The sequence below is a fragment of the Bos mutus genome, chromosome 3 (genome assembly GCF_027580195.1).
Source record: "Bos mutus isolate GX-2022 chromosome 3, NWIPB_WYAK_1.1, whole genome shotgun sequence".
Classification (NCBI taxonomy): domain Eukaryota; kingdom Metazoa; phylum Chordata; class Mammalia; order Artiodactyla; family Bovidae; genus Bos; species Bos mutus.
In genome coordinates, this window is record NC_091619.1 from 100,300,540 (window position 1) to 100,325,273 (window position 24,734).

The 24,734-nt window shown below is 39.3% G+C and overlaps 1 protein-coding gene across 1 annotated transcript in view; it reads left to right on the forward strand.

The window, feature by feature from the left end:
• ZMPSTE24 (zinc metallopeptidase STE24) overlaps positions 1–20,841 on the forward strand; it is a 43,647-nt gene extending 22,806 nt beyond the window's left edge. The window contains exons 7-10 of the mRNA XM_070368203.1: positions 25–209; positions 14,428–14,532; positions 16,136–16,279; positions 19,121–20,841. Coding sequence (XP_070224304.1) covers positions 25–209; positions 14,428–14,532; positions 16,136–16,279; positions 19,121–19,345 — 659 coding nt within the window. The 3' untranslated portion in view covers positions 19,346–20,841. The remainder of the gene's footprint in view (positions 1–24; positions 210–14,427; positions 14,533–16,135; positions 16,280–19,120) is intronic.
• The last annotated feature ends 3,893 nt before the right edge of the window (positions 20,842–24,734 follow it).

A 24,734-nucleotide genomic window follows, 5' to 3' on the forward strand; every position in this document is an offset into this window, starting at 1 on the left:
TGCTTTGAACTGTCTTTTCCTTAGGATCTAAACGCTCTTCCCACAGCAATGCTTATTTTTATGGCTTCTTCAAGAACAAGCGAATAGTTTTGTTTGACACTCTACTAGAAGAGTATTCTGTACTAAACAAAGACATCCAGGAGGAGTCTGGCATGGAACCCCGCAATGATGGAGAAGGGGACAGTGAAGAAATAAAAGCTAAAGTTAAAGTGAGTTCTTCTTTTCCTAAGAGACCCTGGCTTAGTTTTTATAAACAGTTTCTGTGACAGCTCAAAATAACCTTAATTTCTATGTAGTGAGTGTTGAACTCAGGGAGACTATCAAATAAAAATATAACTGCCCCTTTATAATTGTGGTATTTGGGAAAGAATATCACTGTTGTTACATGTTAACTATCTTTCAAGCTTTCACAGAATGTTCACAAGTATAAGATAGGAAAATTTGTATGATTATAAACTGTTTTTAAAACAGGGACTTTATATATAATTCCTGATATGTTTATGATTGAAGAATTCCCACAGACAAGATAAAGAGGAGATAATAATCATCTCATTTTTAACTTCACTGAGAATGTAGTAATTATAGGCTTTGGTGATGGAGAGACTTAAATCTGAATCCTGTTGTCATTTAGTAGCTGTGCATTTTGGAGTATACTGTGTAACTTGGTCAGTTTTCTTTTGTTTGCTTAAACATTTATGAATTGTAAACTCTGCTGAGATACTTTCTTTGGAATTCAGAAACGAAGAGGGAAACCTTGCTGTCAAGGAGCTTATAGTCTAAAGGGGAGAAAGTCATACAAGCACAGCTCCATATGGTAGCAGCAGCAGCAAAGCTATATATACTGGATGCAGTGATAGCATAAGAGAAGAGATTTCTTTAATCTGACCTTATAGTCTGAGAAAGCTTCTTCTGAATCTTCTAGATGAGGTCAACTGATGGTAATTAGCAAAATCTAATGGCACCCCACTCCAGTACTCTTGCTTGGAAAATCCTATGGACGGAGGAGCCTGGTAGGCTGCAATCCATGGGGTCGCTAAGAGTCGGACACGACTGAGCGACTTCACTTTCATTTTCATGCATTGGAGAAGGAAATGGCAACCCACTCCAGTGTTCTTGCCTGGAGAATCCCAGGGACGGGGGAGCCTGGTGGGCTGCCGTCTATGGGGTCGCACAGAGTCGGACACGACTGAAGTGACTTAGCAAAGTATACCGAGACTAAATGGGGAAGGGGAGACAGTGATAAGAAAACAATATATGTTTAATCAGAAACAGTCTCTAGTAGTTGCATATGTGATGGGACACGTCATCAGCTTTGATGGCATTCAGAGATGATTTGAGATCTGTGTAACTGTGCAAATAAGTTAAGCTGTCTAAATCTTTGATTTCTTAACTGATAGACAATGCCAGCAGGGGCTCTCATCTTGAAACTATTGACATCTTGGACCAGATAGTTTTTCACTGTGGGAGGCTGTCTTGTGCCTCATGAGATGTTTAGCAGCATCCTTGGCCTCTCCCTACCAGGTGCCAGTATCAGTCCCTCCTTTCCCAGCAATTGTGACAATGGAAAATGTCACTAGATATTCCCAGATGTCCCCAGGGTTGGGAGAAAGGAGGCAAGATCACTGCTAGTTGAAAAACACTGAGATAAAGATGCCTACCTTTTAGGGTTGTGAAGATTAAATGAAATAGTACATGAGAAAAACCTGTGTACTCTGAGTACCAGTAGAAAAAACTGTTATCATTGAGCATCTGTTTTGATTTTAAAGAGATGGTCTAATAGAGTGCCTGGACTGTTATAAATATCTAGATGGAACAAAATGTGAAGGGGTTAAATAGCATTGGATGAGGGTTAACTCTTTGGATTGTATTTTTTTTTTAAATAGATTTATTTTATCAGGCTATTGGGATAAAAGTCATTTTGGTCTGACCAAGGATCATAGGATTTTAAGCTAGTAATAGCTCTTAAGGTCATCTTATAGATAGGAAAACTGAAGTCCAGAAAGAGTAACCAGGTAAGAACACTGGGGAATCATGCACGTTCAGCAGGTCAACTTGCTGAAGTGGTATCTACACACAGGGTAGATGACGATAGCCAGACCTGCGTGTTAGATAGTGGTCTGCTGGTTTCAAGCAATCTAATGAAATTACTGACCTTTAGTATCTATGAGGGAGAAGGCAATGGCAACCCACTCCAGTACTCTTGCCTGGAAAATCCCATGGATGGAGGGGCCTGGCGGGCTGCAGTCCGTGGTGTTGCTAGGAGTCGGACGGGACTGAGCAACTTCACTTTCACTTTTCACTTTCATGCATTGGAGAAGGAAATGGCAACCCACTCCAGTGTTCTTGCCTGGAGAATCCCAGGGACGGGGGAGCTTGGTGGGCTGCCATCTATGGGGTCGCACAGAGTCGGACACAACTGAAGCGACTTAGCAGCAGCAGTATCTATGAGACCCTGGAGGAGGAAATGACAGCCCACTTAGTATTCTTGCCTGGAGAATCCCATGGGCAGAGGAGCCTGGTGGGCTACAGTCCATGGGGTCACAAAGAGTCGGACATGACTGAAGTGACTTAACACATCTAACACAGTATCTATGAGAACAGTATTCTTTGGTTTAGCAATCTTAGAAAAGGTTTGGTTTAGATCTTAGAAAAGGTTAGTCTTTTGAACTATGTTGAGTGGAGTTTGAGTTATTTTGCTAGCTTCTTAAAGAGCCTGATTTATTTCATTGATAGCTGCAAAAATTTAATTTTTTAAAATTAAAAAAAATTATTTTGTTTGTGGTTGTGCCAGGTCTTCATTGCTGCATGCAGGCTTTCTCTGGTTGTGGTGAGTGGAGGCTGCTCTTTGTTGTGGCGTGCAGCCTTTCCATTGCTTCTCTTGTTGTGGAACACAGGCTTCAGTAGATGTGACACGTGGGTTCAGTAGTTATGGCATACAGGCTTAATTGCTCCTCAGTATGTGGAATCTTCCCAGACCAGGGATTGAACCAGTGTCCCCTGCTTTGGCAGGCAGATTCTTATCCACTGTACCACGAGGAAGTCCAGATGCAAATATTTTAGCATGTATGTATAAATTACATAGTCTTGCCCTAGAGAACCTGTAGTAGAGGAGACTAGATGTGGCTCATAGTTTAAGGCAGGGGGTGGTAAATAAGTGGCTGAAATAGTGTGACTTTTAGAAATTAAGAAATGAATGCAGATTCTAATGGTTAGACAGATTTCTTAAAAGAGAGGAAATATTTGAACTAGGCAGAATTTTGACTTGGGGCTGGAGCTTTTCAGGATGAAGATATGTAATGAATAAAGCTATAAAAACAACTGCACAATGGCTATTCTAAGACTAATGAATAAATGGATTCTTGCAGAAGGGGATAGAAAGGTAGGCCGGGACCAGTTTGTAAAGTACTTCTTCCTGAAGACATTCTAGTGGTTGTTTTCAGTGACCTGAAAAGTTTTGATTGATTTGGGTAGAGGCCAAGGGGCTTCCCTGGTGTTTCAGATGATAAAGAATCTGCCTGCAATGCAGGAGACCCAGGTTCAATCCCTGGGTCAGGAAGATCCCTTGGGAGAAAGAGGCCAAAGCTTGTTTTAGGAAGTTTAAGATTTGATGGCAACATATATGATAGAGCGAAGATTAGAGGCAAAGGGGACTACTAGGGACTTACTGCATCAGGATCACCAAGATAGGCATGAAATAAGGGCCTACACTAGAGTGAGAGGTCAGAATAAGTGTGGAGTCATAATAAAAGATGGATTTAAAGGACTTATGGTGATTGCTATTGTGGAGACTGAAGGAGAAAGTCAAAGATTGACCCAAATCTCATGTATTGCTTTTTAGTGCATGTATACAGGTGAGGTGATTTTGGTAGGATATCAATATTTGAAATTTGAATGGCTATATGTGTATTAATGAATATTAGGAAAAAGATCAAACTAGTGTATCATGATTTCATGAAAATTGTCATTTGGGATAAGGCTAAGTTAAAAAGTGAATTTATTTTTAAAAAGATATTAAATAATCACACAGCGGATACACAAGTGTGGCAGAAGTTTAGGATATAGTGGTTTATTCAGCACCTGCTACTGTATACCTACTACACATATTAATACAACACAGTGGGGAATGCAGAAATGATTTTAAGTCTGGAGAGTGTAGAGAGGATGAAGTGTTTCAATTTGAGCAGATGTTTAAAGAAGAAAACTAAATCCCTCTTCTTAGAGATAAATATTATTAACATTTCGATGAGTATCTCTATACTGGCTATTCACATTTTAAAAGAAGTCTAGGAGACTTTCTCCCTGCAGTTTATCCTTCAGAAGACAAATTCAGTAATTAGAACAACCTGTCTCAAAAGCATTTTAAGTGAAAGGAAAAATTTAAATATATAAAAACTGTCCCTTTATAGAAGAAAACAAGTATTTCCCCAGCAAGAGCTAGGGTCATGTGAATGTCTTCCCAGTTGATAAGTATAATAGAAAGAGGACAAGATCCATAGGTGTGAATTCGGGTTTTACCCACTGCTTATTAGCATGATAATCTTAAGACATTTTAACTTTCTGCCGTCTCTAAAATGAAGATAGTACTTCCCATCTTGCCCAGCTTGCTGTTGTGAGGATCCAATGAATCAGCTTGTGAATTTTATTTTATGAAAAGGAAAGTGCTATAGAAAAGAGAAAGATACTTATTTTTTTTCTTATATGTAAAATTAGCATGGGAAGAAAAGAAAATCCAATTTTATCTTAAGAATCTATTACAAATAAACAAGTTTCATTTTTGCAAAAATGACCCTTATTTAAGCTCTTGTCATTCCATATCTTTGAACATGACTCCATGGAGTTCTGAATAGCTTCCTAAACGCAGACATCAAACCAAGATACAAGAGCCTATGTTTTCTAATAGAGACCTGCTTGTTTTATAAAAGGATTAATTCATAGTTCAGATTAAGAAGCAATGAGGCTGATGATAGCTGCCTTGTAGTAGTGGAGATTAACAAACTGTTTGTAAAATATCTAATAATACAATGTCTGGTTCATAGGTCATTTAATGAATGGAAACTGTTATCATTATTATTAAACATAGCAGCCTATTTTGCTTATTACTAAAGTAATAGATAAATTAGAAAACATGAGTAATCCAACTAACCATAAACATCTTACTATATCTATTTCTGTGTTTTTTTTTTATTAAAAATCATTTTTCCTCTTATTGGGTATATGGGTTTCCAGTTTTTTACTGTTAAAAATATTCTTGCAATGAATATTTTTGTATGAAAATCTTCAGTTACATCTCTTAATTTCCCCCTTAGAATAGATGTCTATTAATTAGTGCTTTGTTCTTCCCTCTTGATGGCCATTCCCTGAAGGCACAGGTACAAGTGTTTCTTAGCCATTTAAGAAACTAGGCTAGTTAGCTCTTTCTTTACTTTCTCTACCAAGTGTATTCTGACCTAGATTCTGATCTTTAAAAGGAAAAGAGATAGTAAATGTAAAAGCTGTCTTGCCAATCACTTTTAATCTATCCGTCTTTTTCATGCATCTACCCAGCCTTGTTTTTAAGTGGTCATTTTCCTTAAAGATGAGGAATTGGTGAAGAAATGGAAAACTGGTAGAATAGCTGGATTCCAGTATTTTGCTGCCTGTGTTCCCATTAGGTTGTGTTTTTCTAAGGTGTAGAAAACAAAATCAGTTCCATGTTCATCTGTTTGTACTTCACTCTTTTAAGTAGCTGGAGTTTATTTCAAAACTGTTAGCCTTCACTTTCTAGAATATATATTCTCTCATTGCTTGCTGCAGAACTGATAAGTCTCCCATAGATGAAGCTGTTTTTTTTAAGCTTTTTTATTATTTTGTTTAAATTTGTATATCTTTGTTGACATTTTATTTGCTTGATGTCTTAATTGATATGATGTGTTAACATTCTCTATTATGATACATTTGTCAGATTTTCTTTGTAAGTCTGATAATTTTGAATGAATATATCCTGAGGCGTTAGTATTAGGAACATATACATTTAAAATTATGTGTCCTCCAGGTAAATTGAATCTTTTATCATTCTTTTGTTACTTTCTTTAATAATCCTTTTTGCCTTTAAGTTGATTTTGTCTGGTGTTAATACAGCGACACCATATAACTATTGGTTAATATTTGCTGGATGTCATCCTTTAACTTTTTAAAAATAGTATCGAGATAGAATTTACCATTGTAACCATTTTAAAGTGTACAATTTAGTGTTTTTTAAGTATATTCTTAATGTGCAGCCATCACCATATCACTTTCATCCTTTTACTTTTAACCTTACCATGTATATTTGTCTCACACATAGATATACTTTGTGGTTATGGTTGCTTTTAAATCCAAACTGACACTAGCTTTTTTTTGACTAGCTTTGTTTGTTCACATATATTGTGATTACAGATATATTTTAAATTGTTTCTGCCATATTATTTTATGCCCTTTTTTCCCCTTTATCCTTTTCATATCCCCCCACCCCACCTCCACCCCAAACATACATCTCCTTCTGCTTTATTTTTAGAAATGATGGAAGGTTTTTAAAAAATTACATTTGAGTTTTCATTTAGGTTTGAAGGTTCATATGTGACTGTTCTTTTATGGTTGCTGTTAAAAATAAATCATGCCCACAAAGCCTAAAATCTTAAAATATACAATATCTTCACTGCTTCCTAAACAATCCAGGAACCTTAAATAAACAGTTTGATCTAATGACCCCTTTCATGTTATATTTTAGTTTTATCTTGTTCATTTTTCTTTTTTCTTTTTGGCTGCATGCAGCATGTGTGATCTTAGCTCCCCGACCAGGGATCAAACCCACGTCCCTTGCAGTGGAAGAATGGAGTCTTAACCACTGGATCACCAGGGAAGCCCCTCACACATTCCTTTTAGAAATTACTTTGCTTCTTCCAGAAGTATATGCTTTAGAAATTTCTTTTTTTTTTTTTTCATTTTATTTATTTATTTATTTAACTTAACAATAATGTATTGGTTTTGCCATATATCAAAATGAATCCGCCACAGGTATACATGTGTTCCCCATCCTGAACCCTCCTCCCTCCTCCCTCCCCGTACCATCCCTCTGGGTCGTCCCAGTGCACCAGCCCCAAGCATCCAGTATCGTGCATCGAACCTGGACTGGCGACTCGTTTCATATGTGATATTATACATGTTTCAATGCCATTCTCCCAAATCATCTCACCTTCTCTCTCTCCCACAGAGTCCAAAAGACTGTTCTATACATCAGTGTCTCTTTTGCTGTCTCGTATACAGGGTTATTGTTACCATCTTTCTAAATTCCATATATATGCGTTAGTATACTGTATTAGTGTTTTTCTTTCTGGCTTACTTCACTCTGTATAATAGGCTCCAGTTTCATCCACCTCATTAGAACTGGTTCAAATGTATTCTTTTTAATGGCTGAGTAATACTCCATTGTATATATGTAGAAATTTCTTTGGAAAATTCTGGTTTTGTTTTTATTTTGCTCTCATTCTTGATGTCAATCCAAGATTGACAGCTGTTTCTCCTAGCACTTTAAAGATACCGTTCTCTTTTGTTCTGGTTTCCTTTGTTCCTGTTGAAAAAGTCTGCTCTGAGCTTAGTTGTCTTTTACTTATTTGTTTTTTAGTTCTTTCTGGTTATTCTTAAGATTTCTCTTTGATTTTTGTGTTGTGCAAGTATGAACTTTATCCCAGTCCTGCTTGGGATGTATTGTAGCTCCTATAAGGACTCATGTCTTTTCCTGAAGTTTAAAAAAATTTTTTCCATTATATCTTTTTTTGTTTTGTTTTATTTATTTATTTATTTTTAAATGTATTTATTTTAATTGGAGGCTTACTTTACAGTATTGTATTGGTTTTGCCATACATTGACATGAATCCGCCACGGGTTTTATCTTTGAGTATTGCTTCTTTCCCATTCTCCCCAGTTTATCTTTCTGGAATTCCAGTTAGATGAATGTTATACCATCTCATTCTGTCTCCCACAGATGCTGACACTTTTAAATTTGTCTCTTGGAGCTCCACATTCCAGTTCATAGATTCTTTCTTTAGCTATATTTAGTCTGTTCTTTGACCAGTCCATTGTGTTTTAAAGTTCTGTTTGGTTCTTTTTGAAATCAGTCATTTCTGGTAGCCTCTTTTTCCTTTCTCATGTTTTCAGTTCCCTTGTTTGTATGTTTGCTGTGCTAAGTCGCTTCAGTCATGTCTGACTCTTTGCGACCCCAGGGACTATAGCCTTCCAGGCTTCTCTATCCATGGAGTTCTCCAGGCAAGAATACTGGAGTGGGTAGTCATTCCCTTCTCCAGGGGATCTTCCCGACCCAGGGATTGAACCCGCATCTCTTACATCTCCTGCATTAGCAGGCAAGTTCTTTACCACTAGCGCCACCTGGGAAGCCCACCCTTCTTTGTTTATTTCATATTCTGTATCTGATGGTTCCATTATCTGAAGTCTTAAGGAACTACTGCAACCCTGTATTGTTTCTGCTTACTCTTACTTACTGTGGCTTGTTTTCTGAAGTGTTTGATAATTTTTACTGTAAATTCATAATAGTTCAGTAATCTTAACCTTCAGGAATCTTGAAGGGTCTGGGTTTAGGGTATATTCCTTAATAGAGCATTTGCATTTGCTTCTATCAGTTGCCCCTAGTGCTAGCAAGCCAGCTTGGCCTTTTCTGGTCCGTGCAGATAATGTTTTTGACTTTTTTTTCTTTCTTTTTTGCCACGCATGCCATTGGGCATGCAGAATCTTAGTTCCCCAACCAGGAATCAAATCCACACCCCCTGCATTGGAAGTGTGGAGTCTTAACCACTGGACTACCAGGGAAGTCCCATGATTTTAATTTCAATAAGAGACTTTTGTTTTTCTCCACTTTAGGTGAGCTTGACACAATTGGGTTATTTTGCCAGCATTTTTTCCCTCTAGCTCACTCTTTGACTCAGAGTATAGCCGTTCATAGTTTTATACAAGGAATGTTAATTTCAACTCCTCAGCTTTGGCTTTTCCTTACTTTAAAGTAAACTGTATGTTTAAAAGGATATTTGTTTTACCTTATTAAGCATTTTTTAGATGTTTTTCAGAGTATGTGTGTATTGGTGAGTGAATGTAGGTATGCACATGTGAGTGTGTGTATAAGAAATTGTTCATTGTGTCTTGGCACTATTTAAATTGAACCTGGAAAGTTTATAAACAATGAGAGTTTTATTTGGCTTTGTAAACATTATATTGTGTCATTCATATGACTACCTATCATTTATGTTTATTTTAAAAGCAGTACTATAACAATATACAAATGATTACATATTTGTTAACTAAAAATTATTTATTTGATAAATGTTGAATAATTTATTTTTCTATCTATACTTGTGTAAAAGTTGAAAGCACAGGTCTCTGGCATCAGACTACTTGGCTTCAAATCCCAGGTTTTCTGTTTATTGGCTTGTGGCCATAGGAAAATTAGCTAACCTCTCTGTACCTAGATTTTCTCATCTGTAAAGTGGTAATAAGTATTCTTAATTCATATCATGATTATGATGTATAAATAATACAGTATATAGCACAGAGGGCCTGGTACATAGTCAGTATTTGGTACATGTTAGCAACATTTGTTGTTATTTTTTTTTTTTTAATCTTTCCTGACCTATTCTTCATGTGTGTTGAAAGAAAAAAAAAAATATGCATGTGTGTATGTATATTTTTGTGTGTGTATATATATGTATTTACATATATGTATTTTTAATGTTGGTTTGAGGAGCTATGATAAAATTAAGGAAGTAGAAGTCCAATAAATTTTAACGTTAAATTTAACTTTATTAAAGTAATACAAACATATTGTTTAAAAGTTAAGAGTACAAAAAAGCATATGATGAAATACAGTAGTTTCCTGTTCCTCCCTTCTCTGTGCCTCTCACCCTGTCAGGCTCCTCTCCCTACGGATTTCAGCTCTGTTAGCTTCTTCTGACATTTATGCACATCATTTATATATACAATGTATGTATACTATTATCTACTGACACTGTCTTGCCTTTTAGTCATGGTAGACGAGGATTTAGCTCTTGGCCTAGCATGTGCTCTGCTCCTACCTTCCCCCAATTCTTCCAGTATAGTCCAGTTACAGTTCTTGTGTGTGTGTGTTTAATTTATTTAGTTTTAATTGAGGATAATTGCTTTACAATATTGTGTTGGTTTCTGCCATACATCAACGTAAGTCAGCTGTAGGTGTACATATGTCCCCTTCTTTGAACCTCCCTCCCACCTCCCGCCCCATCCTGTCCCTCTAGGTTGTCACGGAGCCCCAGTTTGAGTTCCCTGAGCCATACAGCACGTTCCCACTGTCTGTCTTCTGTATAAGTGTGCTATTTCCATGCTACTCTCCATTCATCCCACTCTTTCCTTCCACCCCCCAACATGCACCCCACCCCCCACCCCATCCATAAGTCTGTTCTCTATGTCCGTCTCTCAGCCAATATCAAAACACTATTGAAAACGTTATTGTTAAACAATATTGTACCTTTTCACTGCTGAGAATATGTTACCTTTTTTTCCCTCTTGCTTAATAATTGCTTAAAAAAAAAAAAAGTGCTTAGTGTTCCTTTTTCTTTTTGCTAATTCTTCTCACAACTTCTGCCATGTCCCAATATAATTTCCTACAAGGTTAATTGCATCATTAACCTTACTAGTTTTAGTCCCCCTCATCCCTCCTACACCCTGGGAGAGAGCTCTGTTCTCTTTCTTTGGGGTATTTCTCTGAAGTCCTGCTCTCAGCTCTCATAGCAGACCTCCCTGTGGTTATTCTTTTATATTTGGCTGTGCCAGGTCTTAGTTGCGGCGTGTGGGGTGGCATGTGGGATCTAGTTCCCTTACCAGGGGTCAAACCCAGGCCGCCTGCTTTGGGAGCACTGAGTCTTAGCCACAGGACCACCAGGCCATTCTTGTATTCCTTTTCCTTTTCTTTAGGTTGAAATCCGTGTTGATCTACTGTATTCTCTCAATAGTGTGCATCTTCTACACGTTTCTTCAGCTTAAAAGGATGCTATGGTGACTGAAAGAGTGCGATCATGGCAGTCCTCAACAGATTGTCTTTTGCACATTGTTCAAATCCGAATGGGTTTTCCTCTTTTATCTGGTGTACAGTTGTCATTCTGGGGTTGCCCTTTACCGTTAGAGATTCCCTTCACTTCTGTCCTTCACTGGGTCTCCTGTGTTCTGTATTCCATGACTTTTTGTTCTTAATTTACTCCTTCATTTTAGTAAAGAACATCCTCCAGCACCTTCCTGAGAAAGGTTGTGTAGTAAAGGAAACTTTTTGAGTTCTTGCATCAAAATGCCTTCATTTTTCTGTCACATTTTTTTCCTGTCACTTGACTGGGATTTAGATTTCTAGATTGAAAATACTTTTTCCTCAGGATTTTGAAGGCACTGTTCCATCACCATCTTGATTCCAACATTGCTGGCGAGGTGTCTGAAACCATTCAAATTACTGATCCTTAGTATGTTACCTTTGGAGAAGGCAATGGCAGCCCACTCCAGTACTCTTGCCTGGAAAATCCCATGGATGGAGGAGCCTGGTGGGCTATAGTCCATGGGGTCACTAAGAGTCAGACATGTGGAGCGACTTTACTTTCACTTGGAGATACTTTCAATACTTTCATGCATTGGAGAAGGAAATGGCATCCCACTCCAGTGTTCTTGCCTGGAGAATCCCACGGACGGGGGGGCCTGGTGGGCTGCCATTTCTGGGGTCGCACAGAGTCGGACACGACTGAAGCAACTTAGCAGCAGCAGCAGTATGTTACCTTATTTTATTCTGGAAAATTGTTGAATCCTTTCTCTGTGTTCTGAAATTTCACATACCTTGGTGTGTGTCTTTTGTTTTTTAAAATTGAAGTATAGTTGATATACAATATTACACTAGTTTCCAGTGTACAACCTTGTGAGTGTTTTTACCCATTGTATTGGGTATGTATTTGGCCCTTTTAATTTGGAAGTTGAAGTTCATTGGTTCTAGGAGACTTATTGGAATTGTTTTGTTGATGATTTTCTCCTCTCTATTTTTTCTATTCTTTCTTTTCAGAGTTCTATTATTTGAGTGTTGGCTTCCTTATACTGAACTTTCTTATCTTTTCTTCCCTGCTTTTCCATTTGCTTATCTCTTTCTTCTATTTTCTGGGAGATACATCATCTTCCAATCATTCTATTAAGCTTTAATTTCTAAGAATTATTTTTCTCTGTCCCTTTTTTTTTTTGCTGCTCTAGGTCATCGTTGCTGCATACAGGCTTTCTCTAGTTGCGACCAGCGAGGGCGGCTCTCTAGTTGTGGTGCACCGGCTTCTCACTGCAGCGGCTTCTCTCATTGCAGAGCACGAGCTTTAAAGCACAGGCTCGGTAGTTGTGGTGCACAGGCTTAGTTGCCCTGAGATATGTGGCATCTTCCTAGGACCAAACCTATGTCCTCTGCGTTGGCAGTTGGATTCTTAACCACTGGACCACCAGGGAAGTCCTGAATTTCCCATTTTTTAGAGTACCTTCAGTTTTTCCATGAAAGCAGTATCTCTCTAAATTTTCTCCTTAGGTGATTTGTTTCTTCCATATTGCATTTTTTCTGTATCTGGTCTTCCATCTTGACTCTTACCTTGTGTATCTTATAATATATACAGTTGCTTGTCTACTCCTTAGTAAGAGAATGGGCTTCCCTAGTGGCTCAGTTGGGAAATAATCTGCCCACAATGCAGGAGACCTGGGTTCAGTCCCTGGGTCGGGAAGATTCCCTGGAGAAGGAAGTGGCAACCCACTCCAATACTCTGGCCTGGAAAATTCCATGGACAGGAGAGCCAGGCAGGCTGCGGTCCATGGATCGCAAAGAATCAGACACGACTGTGCAACTTTCACCTTCTTTGAGTTTAGTAAGAGAATGGGACTAAAAGCCTAGTTGGGTTCTCTGCGCCTGTACATAAGGTTTATCAACTTTGACCTTCACTGTGGTATATCCTAGGGGTGCTTGCAGTTGGGGAGTTCCTGTTAGGATCTCCTGGTCTTTCCTGGTAGAGGGATCAGAGTTCCCAGGGAGTACTCTTCCAGGCTTTTGTCTGGAGGGCAGTGTTTTGAAAGCCAGGTGTGAGGAGAGGGCTAGCTTGGGAGAGGGAGTGCTCAGTAGTCAGTGTACCATACATACCGTTAGGTAAGCAAATCCACGGTCTGTTGCTGGTGTTCTCAGGCCTTCAACTATGCTGAACTTCCAGCTGAAGTGTCCTTTTCTTTGCCCTATCCAAAACGAGCTTTCAGGCTTTTGCCAGGATGAGGGACGAGCAATTGCCTTTTGCTTGAGTGTGGAGTTGGAGAGGAATCTGTACCATTTCTCAAACAGCTCTCACCCAATTCTTATATTTGCCACAACCTCTTCCTGTTCCTCCCAGTTCAGAAGTACCTGGGTCCTTTGAAGACACTGCAGTGTAAATCAGACTGGTTCTATATATTTTCTCCACTGCTGGCTTATGATTCAACTTTCTTGACCTGCCTAGTCCATTTTTATTTATCTGTCTGCTTTCCTGCTTCCAAAATCTTTTTACTATTGCCAGCTCTCCTGTTTTCCCTATCCTGTTTATGTCTTAAAACAAAAACTCTTGATTGTAGTTTTACTGGGGTTTTTGGAGGGAATAAAATTAGATGTGAATGTTCCTTCTGCCATTTTAACTTGGAGGTCTCAGTTTTTAAAATGGCAATACATGGTGTTTTGGAAGGTCACAAGTGACATGTACTTATTTGTAGATAATTTGGAAAATAGGAATCATCTGAGGTAGTTAAACATCACTGTATTTCTACCATACAGAAAAAACTGTTAACATTTTGATATGCTTTCAGTCTGTTTTCTTTATTTGGGTATTTTTACATACACATTTGTCTTTTTTCATGATTGGAGTCATACTATTTATTTTTAGTTTTGTTTCCTGCTTTCTTCACCTAATGAACCATGTTCCCATGTCAGAACATACTCTTTCAAAACGTTTCTAATGGATGCATAATATGAATGTTGTTTGACACTATCATGAGCAGTTTCCCATGTTATAACATAATCTTTGAAAGCAAAATTTCTAGTGGGATTATAATATGACTGTTACATGACTTTGTCATGATTTATTTAACTCTTGTCCTATTGATAAAGATTTATATTTTTTCTAACCTAAATTAGACTCATGCAGTCAGAATATGTGTGTCTGGTTCATGATTCTATGTTTGAGCTTAACCCAGTATCTAATGTGGAGTGGCTGGAGGAATGTTTTGTTCAGTGAATGAACAGTTTTGCACGAAAGTCTGATTGTTTCCTTAAGTTAGACTCTAAAAAGGACTCTTACTTGGTTAAAAGGGATAAACTTTTTGAAGTTTCTTGATAGTTTATTTTCAATTTGTTCTTTGATTCAGAATAAGAAACAAGGATGTAAAAACGAGGAGGTGCTTGCTGTACTAGGCCATGAGCTGGGGCACTGGAAATTGGGACACACAGTCAAAAATATCATTATTAGCCAGGTAAGTCTGGAGTAATTCTCTCTCTACCCCTTTTTTCTTGGCCACACTGCCAGCTTCTCCAACCAGGGATCAAATCCATGCCCCCTGCAGTAGAAGCACAGAATCTTAACCACCGGACAACTAGGGAAGTCCTGACAATTGTCTTTTTATGGCAGGAGAGTCAAACAATAAGCATAGCAGGCATGAGAGTTCACATAGTAGAGAAGTGAAGACAGACTCTGTAGCCGGGCTTCACGTCACAGCTTGCTGACTTACTGCCTTTGTGACCTCAGGCGAGCTCCTGAGCCTCGCTCTGCCTCCATTCCCTTGTTGAGTGATGATACCTCATAAGACTGAAAGAATTAAATGAGTTAATACATGTAAAGAGTTTGGAGTAGTACCTGAAATGTGGTAAGTACTACATAAATATTTATTGTTGTTAGCAGTTGCTCAGCTGTAGGAGCTGTGAAGATCAAAAGGAGTGAGCCTAGATAAGTTGGACATTAAAATGCTTTTTAAAAAACATTTTTTCTCTTTTAAAAAAGTCATTGTACAAACATTGAAAAGAAATTGCAAAAAGTAGTAAATATAAAGAAGAAAATACTTTCTGTAACATTCCTCTTTTGGGTATTTATACCACTAAACCAACAGAGTGACCGTAGTTTTCAGGCTCTGAGTGAAATAGCACTCTTGTTTTTTTGACTGGTTCTGAGCATGTATGGTCTCAGATGCGTCTTTAATGGTCTTTGTAGCTTTCTAAAAGGTCAGCTGGTTCTGGGTGATGGATCGCATGGGAAGGCTTGTGTACCTGCTCCTATCGGCACTTTTCTGTTGCCTTACATCTGTAGGTATAAAAATGAGTGCCTTGGCTGGAAGCTATGTTGTATGGATACATGGCAGTGAGTAAGACATTAAGTCCAAATGCACGTTTATTTAAGTACTCAGTTTAATAAGGAAAATCACTGCTCCATTCATGAAAGAAGGGGTCCAATAGCCTACTGTGAGGGTAGTGGGCTGATCCCGGAGGTGCCTCATCAGGGCTGGAGTTGATTGCCTCTTCTAATAGATTGGGCACTTCAGCTGGAGCCAGTGGGCAATGTCTGCATTGTTGATTAATGCATTGACTCCATCCCTGTCACCATGGCCACTCTGTTCATGAGCAGTTGACCAAATCCTAGAGTGGCTGGGCAGAGAAGCTGGCTAACATCCACAGAGCAGTTATCTTCTCCACCTGAGCATTGACAGAGCCTCCTCTGCTGTGGAATCGTTTCGGTGAAGATTCTCATTAGACCTAAGTATTATCATACTCGGGGCTAGTTTTGGAAGTTTTCCCACATACCTTTTTTCCACATCTCCTTGTTAGCCGTCCTCTAGTTTGCTCCAAGGCCCTAATCACCCAGCTAAACCAATATTTGCTCACTGATAACGAATTAGTATATATATACCCTCAACTCAGGCCCTCTCTACTTTTAGAATAAAAGTAAAACTATAAACCACCTAAGTAACTTTTCCTGTGGTCACGTTAACATCGTTCTTAAAAATCACAGCATGATGTCTTGTTCTACTGATCCCACAATGAAATTAGGTTAGTAATAACTTAGAAATTTTGTATCCTTCTTTCTAGATGAATTCTTTCCTGTGTTTTTTCTTGTTTGCTGTATTAATTGGTCGAAAGGAGCTTTTTGTTGCATTTGGTTTTAATGACAGCCAGCCCACTCTGATTGGACTATTGATCATCTTCCAGTTTATTTTTTCACCTTATAATGAGGTAATGTATAATCTTTAAAATTATCACACATATGCTCTTGTCTATTGCAAATCTAGAACCTTGAGAGTAGTGAAAAAAGAAACAAACAAAACTATAGTTTTACCAAGCAAGTTCAGTCCCTTGATTTATTGGCCAGTATAAGAATGTAGCAGAAAAACCCAGACCCAAATAAAAGGTGCTTCTATATTGTTAGGGGAAAAAAAGTGGAGAATTAGACTTTAGTGGTGAAAACCTCGATGTAGCATGTACCTCAGAGACTTGGTAGATGGAAATTAACTATTGGAACACTATGTCCTAGACCACATTTTGTTAAGTACTGGCAAAAATCTGTATGTGAGGGGACAAAACAACTGATAATTGAGTGTGTGTATGACTGGATAAGACAGATTGTATGACAGTGTTCCTCTGGTTCCATTTCCTGACCACCTGCTTCATAATAGACTTAGCATCTGACTCCAGATCCTCTGAAGAAAAGTTGGATGTTTTATGGTAAGCAAAGTTTGAGAACCACTGCTCCATGACTGCTCAGTAGGAGAACGCCATATATGTGATAAGACATGGATTAATGAGACTGTATATGAATAAATCCAGTGATGGCAGCATACTAATTGATTAAGCTTCCAGAGTAAGCCAAGAGATCAGGGATCTTGAGATATCTCCATTCAGAAGAATTCTTTCTTTGGGACAAGTTGTAGAGTTAAGGTTTTAACTTTCTCCTTAAAAGGGGGGGTAGGGTGAGGTATAAGGCACCAGGAAAGAAAAACAGGGAGGAAGAGATCATGTTTGTATAGCATTGTCCACAGAATGTGCATTTATTTTCCAGAGAAGTAAGATTTATTATCATTAAACTCTAAATGTTTTAATTTTTTAACTTTTGTTGAGAATACTTACAAAGTGCTGTATGCTGATTGTTACTTCTTAAAGAGGTTATAGAACCGCTTGTAATGATACTGTGGAGAAGGAAATGGCAACCCATTCCAGTATTCTTGCTTGGAGAATCCCATGAACAGAGGAACCTGACAGGCTACAGTCCATGGGACATAACTTAGCGACTAAACTACCACCATAATGATATTGTCATTTCTGTCTTCAGTCACAATTCAGGAATGCCTTAAAGACACTGAGCTATGTGTATGAAATGTCCCAGAATCTTCTGCTCTTTATGCAGTCATGCTGTTTATATAACTAATTTTCTTATAATCTCTTCGCTGACTGTCAAGCTGATAATCCTTGCTAATGTCAGTGTACCTTTCTGATATGGTCATTATTTGTTTCTAATTTTCTTCTTCAACCAACTATAGACTGGGAAATCAGATAATCAAACTCATTAGGTAAAAGTTACTGGATTCTGACTGAGTGTATAAGTGTCCTCTGGTAAGTAAGGCACCAGTAATGTTAATCTGCTTTGGGCATCTAATTTGGCCTCTCAGTTTTTGGTTTTATCTCCTTTATTTTGAGTAGTTGAGTTCACATCAAAAAATAGCTAAGTAAATGTGGGATATTAGAGTGATTTGAAATATAATTAATTTAGAGATATTAGCAACTGTTTTAAAAACCTCAATGAGCCCAGGGTATTCATTTCAAAAAGACTAAGTATTTAAACAGAAAAACATACGTTTATGTCCACATTTAAGAGGTCATAAGAAGAAAGTGATATTTTCTTGGGAAATGGGAAACATGCCTTATCAAAAGGATTTGAAAACCTACAGTGGAGCAGGTGGGCGCGGGCTAGTGTCTGCTCAGGGTTTATTTGTGTCACAGTGAGGTTCAAGGGACAGCTGCCCTGGGACCCTTGAAATCAGGAGACACGTAGACAGACAGATTAGTTAATGATTATAACCCAAAAAGTACATTCAAGATCTGGAAAGAAATTTCAGGTAGGAGCCAGGTATTAGCTTTGAACATGTCTAAGAAGATATCAGGAGCTCCCAGACTTTATGCTGAAGCTCTGGATCTGCTGATGGCAATATGAGGTACAGTTGAGAGACTTTAAACTTTCTTTTTGCTTTATTGCCTGATGTATCTTAAGGTAAGAAATAGACATCATGTCATCCAACTTATAATACTAATACTTCAGTATGCAAATAAATAATTTTTCCCTCAGAAATTTCTATTTTCAAATGAAACTTGTCCCCTTCCTAGTAGTCACCCTCAGAGACTGAATATTTATTCTAATGAAGCTACCATAGCTCAGAACACTCTAGAAAATTCTATTTTGAGGCCATCATTAGAGGCTATAGTGTGTGTGTATACATGTATATATATCTATACATGTATACTTGGAATATTCTCAGTGAAGACTGTTGTTAACATCTAAAGATGGATAAGTGAGCAAGAATATTTTTTTTAATGGAAAAAAGAGTCTGAATATAAATCACCACATCTTACCTCTGAGAAAGATGGTGTCATGGGCTTTGGAGTCATCGAGAATGTCAGCACTATCACCTTCTGTTGTGTGACCACAAATAAGTTGTCTCACTGCTGAGACACCCCTTCTTCATCTGTAAACAGGAGTAAGAGTAATCACCTTGTAGGATGCTGGAGAATGTAAAATGCCGACTCAGTGCTTGGCCCATGGCAGGTTCTCAGAAGTCATTATCTCTTCATTAAGATTGACATGTCTTTGGATATATGTCTGTTTCTGGTCTCTCTGCTTAAAGAGGGAAAGGCTCAATTTCTAATAATTCCCCCACCCTAGGGTCTCCAGAACACAAGTGAGGTTTCTTTTGGCTTGCTGTTTCTCTTGTCCTGAGCTGAACTTCCTCTTCAGTATTGGCTCATGAAAGCTTTAGTAACAACAAAGAGGGGAAGTGGTTAAAATGCTTTTATTTCCTTTTTCAGGTTCTTTCTTTTTGCCTAACAGTCCTCAGCCGCAGATTTGAGTTTCAAGCTGATGCATTTGCCAAGAAACTTGGGAAGGCCAAAGACTTATATTCTGCTTTAATCAAACTAAACAAAGACAACTTGGGATTCCCTGTTTCTGACTGGTTGTTTTCCATGTGGCATTATTCTCATCCTCCACTACTAGAGAGACTTCAAGCTCTGAAAAATTCAAAACAAGACTGAGTTGCCCAGGGTCTGCAACTGAAGACATTTCTGATTATTTTCTGTCCTGGCAGCATGTTCTGGCTCTTGATGTTTTTAACTTTTTTTTTTTTTTTTTTTAAAGGAAAAATGATTAAGTACAGAAAAGCCAAGCTTTAAATACATTTAATATCTCATTTCAAAAATGATTTTAATAATCCATTTCTTAAAGAAAACACTGGATGAAATTTTGAGGCTTAATGTTTTTAAAGGCATAGTTTTATCTTTAAAATCTAGTTTACCATCAACTTGTGAAATTATTTGAGAAAATACAGAACTTGTTTTATTTACATGTTTATATGGAACCTGCATATAAGGTATTTGGGGGCATATGTTTAAAAGGGAACACCACCTCTGAATTCTCTCTGTAAGGCAGAAACAGTGGTCCCGAATCACTGTGCTCATACCTAAGTTGAAACTTATTTCTACTTTTATGCTGTTATGATTTAAGCTGGCCAATCAGTGTTTTAAATAAGGAAGAAAGATAATTCGTAAGGCTGATGTTATACAACTGAAAGTAGTTAGAAATATGCTCTCTACTATTCTACCAAATTTCTCTGTTCCCTCTCTCGTTATACACTGATCAGGAATTTCTGATATTTTAAAATTAGAAATTATGTACAGAGTATTTTAGATCATTGGGTTTTCTTTTTGTTTTTTAGAAAATTTCAGTCTTTATCTTTCTTTCCACCTGGTGGGTATGATCCCATTAGGGATAATATAGTATTATCCCAAACATTCAGCTTTTTTCATTCATACTCTTAAGTATTCAATAAATTGTGCATCCTTTTACTTAGCAGAAATTGCCATATCAAACAGGTTTTGCTGTTAAAAGTGGGAGAATTGTGGAAAGAAGAAATGACATTTTAAGAGACATAAGGGTGAAATACTGATGATTCTCTTATGATGTTACAGGAAAAAATATAATTTTCTATCTCTTTGGACAGAAAAGTTTCTGTTTTTATTTTTCTAATTTTTACCAGTAAGTCATGAGTACTATTTTATTTAATCAAGCCTAATTCCATTTTAGAAAATTATAGTTCTTGATATGCAGGCAATTTTTATTTTCAAGACAAACGTTATGAAAGATTTCCAGTTTCTGAAGCTGCATGTTTGACTCAAATCTCTGTTCACTTTCTGAATGAGACCCAACTTTGTGCCCAGAGTCCCACCCACTGGTGATGTATATACTTCCTGGGCATTTATTCCAAAGTGGGATCAACTGTGTGCACTTGGCCTCTGGCCAGAAAGTCTTTTGCTTAGCTGATATTTGGATGATGTCTCTACATGGAAACAATAAAAATAAGCCTCTAGTTTAGTATCGCATTATTTATTTTCCTAAGGAACAGTCCTATGATTTTATCCAGCATCTTTTACCTATGAATTCATGCTGTGATAACTGCCTTTCCTTCCTTTCTTGCCTTTAAATACAAATTTCAGTTCTACTCCAGTGAAACATTAAAAATTGCCAATGCAGATTGATGTACTCTGTCTTTGATTTGACAAAATCTGTCTGTCATTTGTTACCTAGGATGTATGCTTATTACACTAGATGAGCTGAGTGCTAGTAGTGAAGAGTAGAAGGAACAGCCATAGTGCTGCGTGGTGGCAGGACCATTGCTGTACCTCACTTAGAGCCCTCTTAACTGCCTTCCTCCTGCTCCACTCCAGAGCGTTACCAGTTCTTGCTGATGTCTCCTCGGAAGCGTCATTCAGAACCATCCTTCTCCATTCCCGTAACTTCTCATTGTCTTGGTCTGTTTGGTCTACTCCAGCTGCCTCTTCAGTCTTCCTTTTGTCACATGAGTGTTATGTTCCTCGGTCTTTGTCTCGTCACAACAAAGATTTGGAGCGACGGACATTAAAGCCCTCGGCGCGTCACAGCTCTTAGGTCTTGGACAAACTGTGCTACAGCTCTTAAGCAAATCAGTGTTACAGCTCTATTTTATTTAGAAGATAGCAGGAGAATCCAAGACTTGAAGAGAAGAGAGTGGAGGAGTGTGTGGGGAGGGAGGGAGGGAGAGAGAGAGAGAACGCATGCACGCGGGAGAGAGAGTCCGTGAGAAAACGCTTTGGCTCCTCCTTTTGTATGTTTTTTTTCTCCACCTGGGCCTGCCCTATGCAAATTGGGCTTAGCCAGGAGTGCTGTTTGTTCTGCCTGAAGTTTTCACTCTGTTCCTTGGACATTCCTTTGACCTTCCTTGTCTTAGCCACCGCCATTTTGGACTCCTTTTCCCTATTCTACCTACCTAACATTCCCCCCTCAAGAGATGGGACGCCCAATTCTTTGGGAATAGGGGCGTCGAGGTCTTTCTGGCTACTTCCTGCTGAACTGGGGTGGTGAGGGGTATTGGGCCTCCCCCTCTTGCTAGTCTCAAGCCTCAGAGTCCTTATAGCAGTGTCCAAGGGTGTGTGATATTTTCCGTGGTCAGCTGTAGTTTTATATCTTTGTTGAACTGGCACTGCATGTTGTAGCTGGTTGACAGGTGTATTGAGTGTCCTCTTCTGTTTTCTTCCACGGCTTGACTCGTGAGTAGTGAATCCAGGAGTCATGTCCTGGTACCTTGACTGCTGTGGGGGTAGAAAGTATTACAGGGTAGGGGCCCTTACATATGGGCTGGAGTTGAGCCTTTGGGGACCCATCTTTCCAGACTTTAATTAGGACTTGAGTTCCTGGAGCATATAGTGGTGACTCTTTAGAATCTTTTGGGTCCTGGTTCATACCCCACAAGCGTATATCCTGTTGGAATTGCCCAATGGCTATGGTATAAGACTGGAGGGTCTGAACCTCTGGATCTAGGAAGAAGTCATTGACGTAAACAAAAGGTCTCCCATATAGCATCTCATAAGGACTAAGACCAACCTGTTCCTTAGGGGCAATGCAGGTGCAGAGGAGAGCTATTGGTAAAGCCTCCTTCCATCCCAGGGAGGTCTCCTGGGTTATCTCTTTTATCGCTGATTTTAAGAATTGATTGGCTCTTTCTACTTTTCCTGAAGATTGAGGCCTCCAGGCACAATGGAGATAATAAGTAATGCCCAATTCTTTCGAGACTCCTTGGGAGACCTTAGAAGTAAATGATGTCCCGTTGTCACTTTGTAATGACCTGGGCAGACCAAATCTTGGAATGATTTCATGGAGCAGTTTTTTAACTACCTCCTCAGCCTTCTTGGTCCGGGTGGGAAAGCCTTCAATCCATCCTGTGAATGTATCTATAATAAGTAATAGGTATTTATAACCTTGAGAAACTGGCATCTGGGTGAAGTCCATCTGCCAGTCCTCTCCTGGGTAGGCCCCATGTCGTTGGACGGGCTGGGCCAGCTGGGGTCTTCGAGCTCCTTGGGGGTTGTTTAATTGGCAAATGGGACAAGAGGAGACCACCCGTCTTATAGTTGTTTGGAGGCCTGTTCCTCTGAAGGACCTTTCTAGTAATCTTTGGAGGGCCTTTTCTCCTAAATGAGTAGTGGCATGTAAGGAGTTAACCAACTTCCATTGGAGGTTTCCAGGCAGAAAAAGGAGTCCCTCCTTTTGGAACCACCCCATATGATCTTCTGGAAAGCCCTCACTCTTAGCTTTAAGAGTCTCACCTTCAGTATATGAAGGAGTTTCTGGCAAATTAGTCTGTGGAACTAAGGTGGCAATCCCTATTAGGTCATGGTTCTGTAATGCTGCTCTCCTAGCTGCCTGATCAGCTGCTTGGTTCCCTCGTGCCACTTCTGTGCTCCCTTTTTGGTGTCCTTTACAGTGGGAGACTGAAACCTCAGTAGGCAGATGGACTGCCTCCAAGAGTCGAAGAATCGGATCACCATATTTGATTGGGGACCCTCGGGTGGTCAAGTGGCCCCTTTCTTTCCAAATAGCCGCATGTGCATGTAGCACCAGAAAGGCATACTTGGAGTCAGTGTAAATGGCTATTCTTTTTCCTTTTCCCAGCTCTAAAGCTCGAGTCAGGGCTATGAGCTCAGCTCATTGGGCTGAAGTACCTGGTGGCAGAGGCTTAGCCTCTATGGTCTCAAAATTGGAGACTGCTGCATACCCGGCTCTTCTTTTTCCATCCAAGACAAAGCTGCTTCCATCAGTGTGCCAGATTTCCTCAGGATTGGTCAGAAGATCTGACAATCCCTCTCGGGGTTTTGTCCAGTGGTCCAAGGTTTCTAGACAAGAGTGAAACGGGAGAGAGCCCTTGGGGGTAGGTAGGAGGGTGGCTGGGTTAAGAACCTCACAGGGGGATATAATGAGGCCTGGATTTTCCATCAGCATTACTTGATATCTGAGGATTCTTTGATCAGACATCCATAAATGGCCTCTCCCATTTAGGAGTTGTTTTACTTGGTGGCTGGTAAAAATAGTTAGTTTGCCCCCAAAGGAGATTTTTAAAGCATCTTCTATCATGATTGTAATAGCTACAAGATTTCGAAGGCAGGGGGGCCAACCTTGGGTAGTTGGATCGAGCCTCTTGGATAAGTAAGCTACAGGCTGGGGCTCAGATCCCAACCTTTGAGTTAACACTTCCAAGGCTATTCCCTCTCTTTCATGGACATAAAGTTGGAATGCTTTTTCTGGGTCTGGCAACCTCAAGGCAGCTGCCTGAGTTAAGGCCTGTTTTATTGTAGCCTCTGCCTCCTTTTGAGGAGTTCCCCACATCAGTGGGATTGAATCATCTCATCCCTTTAAGCTTTCATATAAGGGCTGGGCAATTAGACCATAGTTGGATATCCAGATTCTACAATAACCAGTTAGCCCCAGTAAAGCTCACAATTGTTTTCAAGTCGTGGGGGAGGGCAACTGGAGGATTCCTTGTACCCGATCAGAGGACAGCCTCCTGGACCCGTGTGTAATCTGAACTCCCAGATAAGTGACCTTTGTCTCGACCATCTGTGCCTTAGCATGGGAGACTTTATATCCCCTTTCTGCCAAGAAGTTTAGAACCTGAATTGCATGTTGTTGGGCACTTTTCTCATCTGGAGAGCAGATTAGTAGGTCATCTACGTATTGTAATATTTTCCCATTAGGTCCCAGGTCTAGATCTAGGAGATCCTGGCTAAGGGCCTGTCCAAACAGGTGGGGGCTATCTCTGAACCCCTGAGGTAATACTGTCCAAGTCATCTGTTGGTGTTTTTCTCCTGGAGCTTCCCACTCAAAGGCAAAAAGGTATTGGGATTCTTTAGCCAGTGGTATGCAAAAAAATGCATCTTTTGAGATCCAAGACTGTAAACCACTTGGCACTGGGTGGGATGTCTCCCAAGATTACATAGGGATTGGGTACTGTGGGATGGAGGAGGGCTACAGCTTCATTTATGATCTGGAGACCTTGAACCATTCACCAGGTTCCGTCTTTTTTCTCTACTGAGAGGATTGGGGTGTTACATGGCG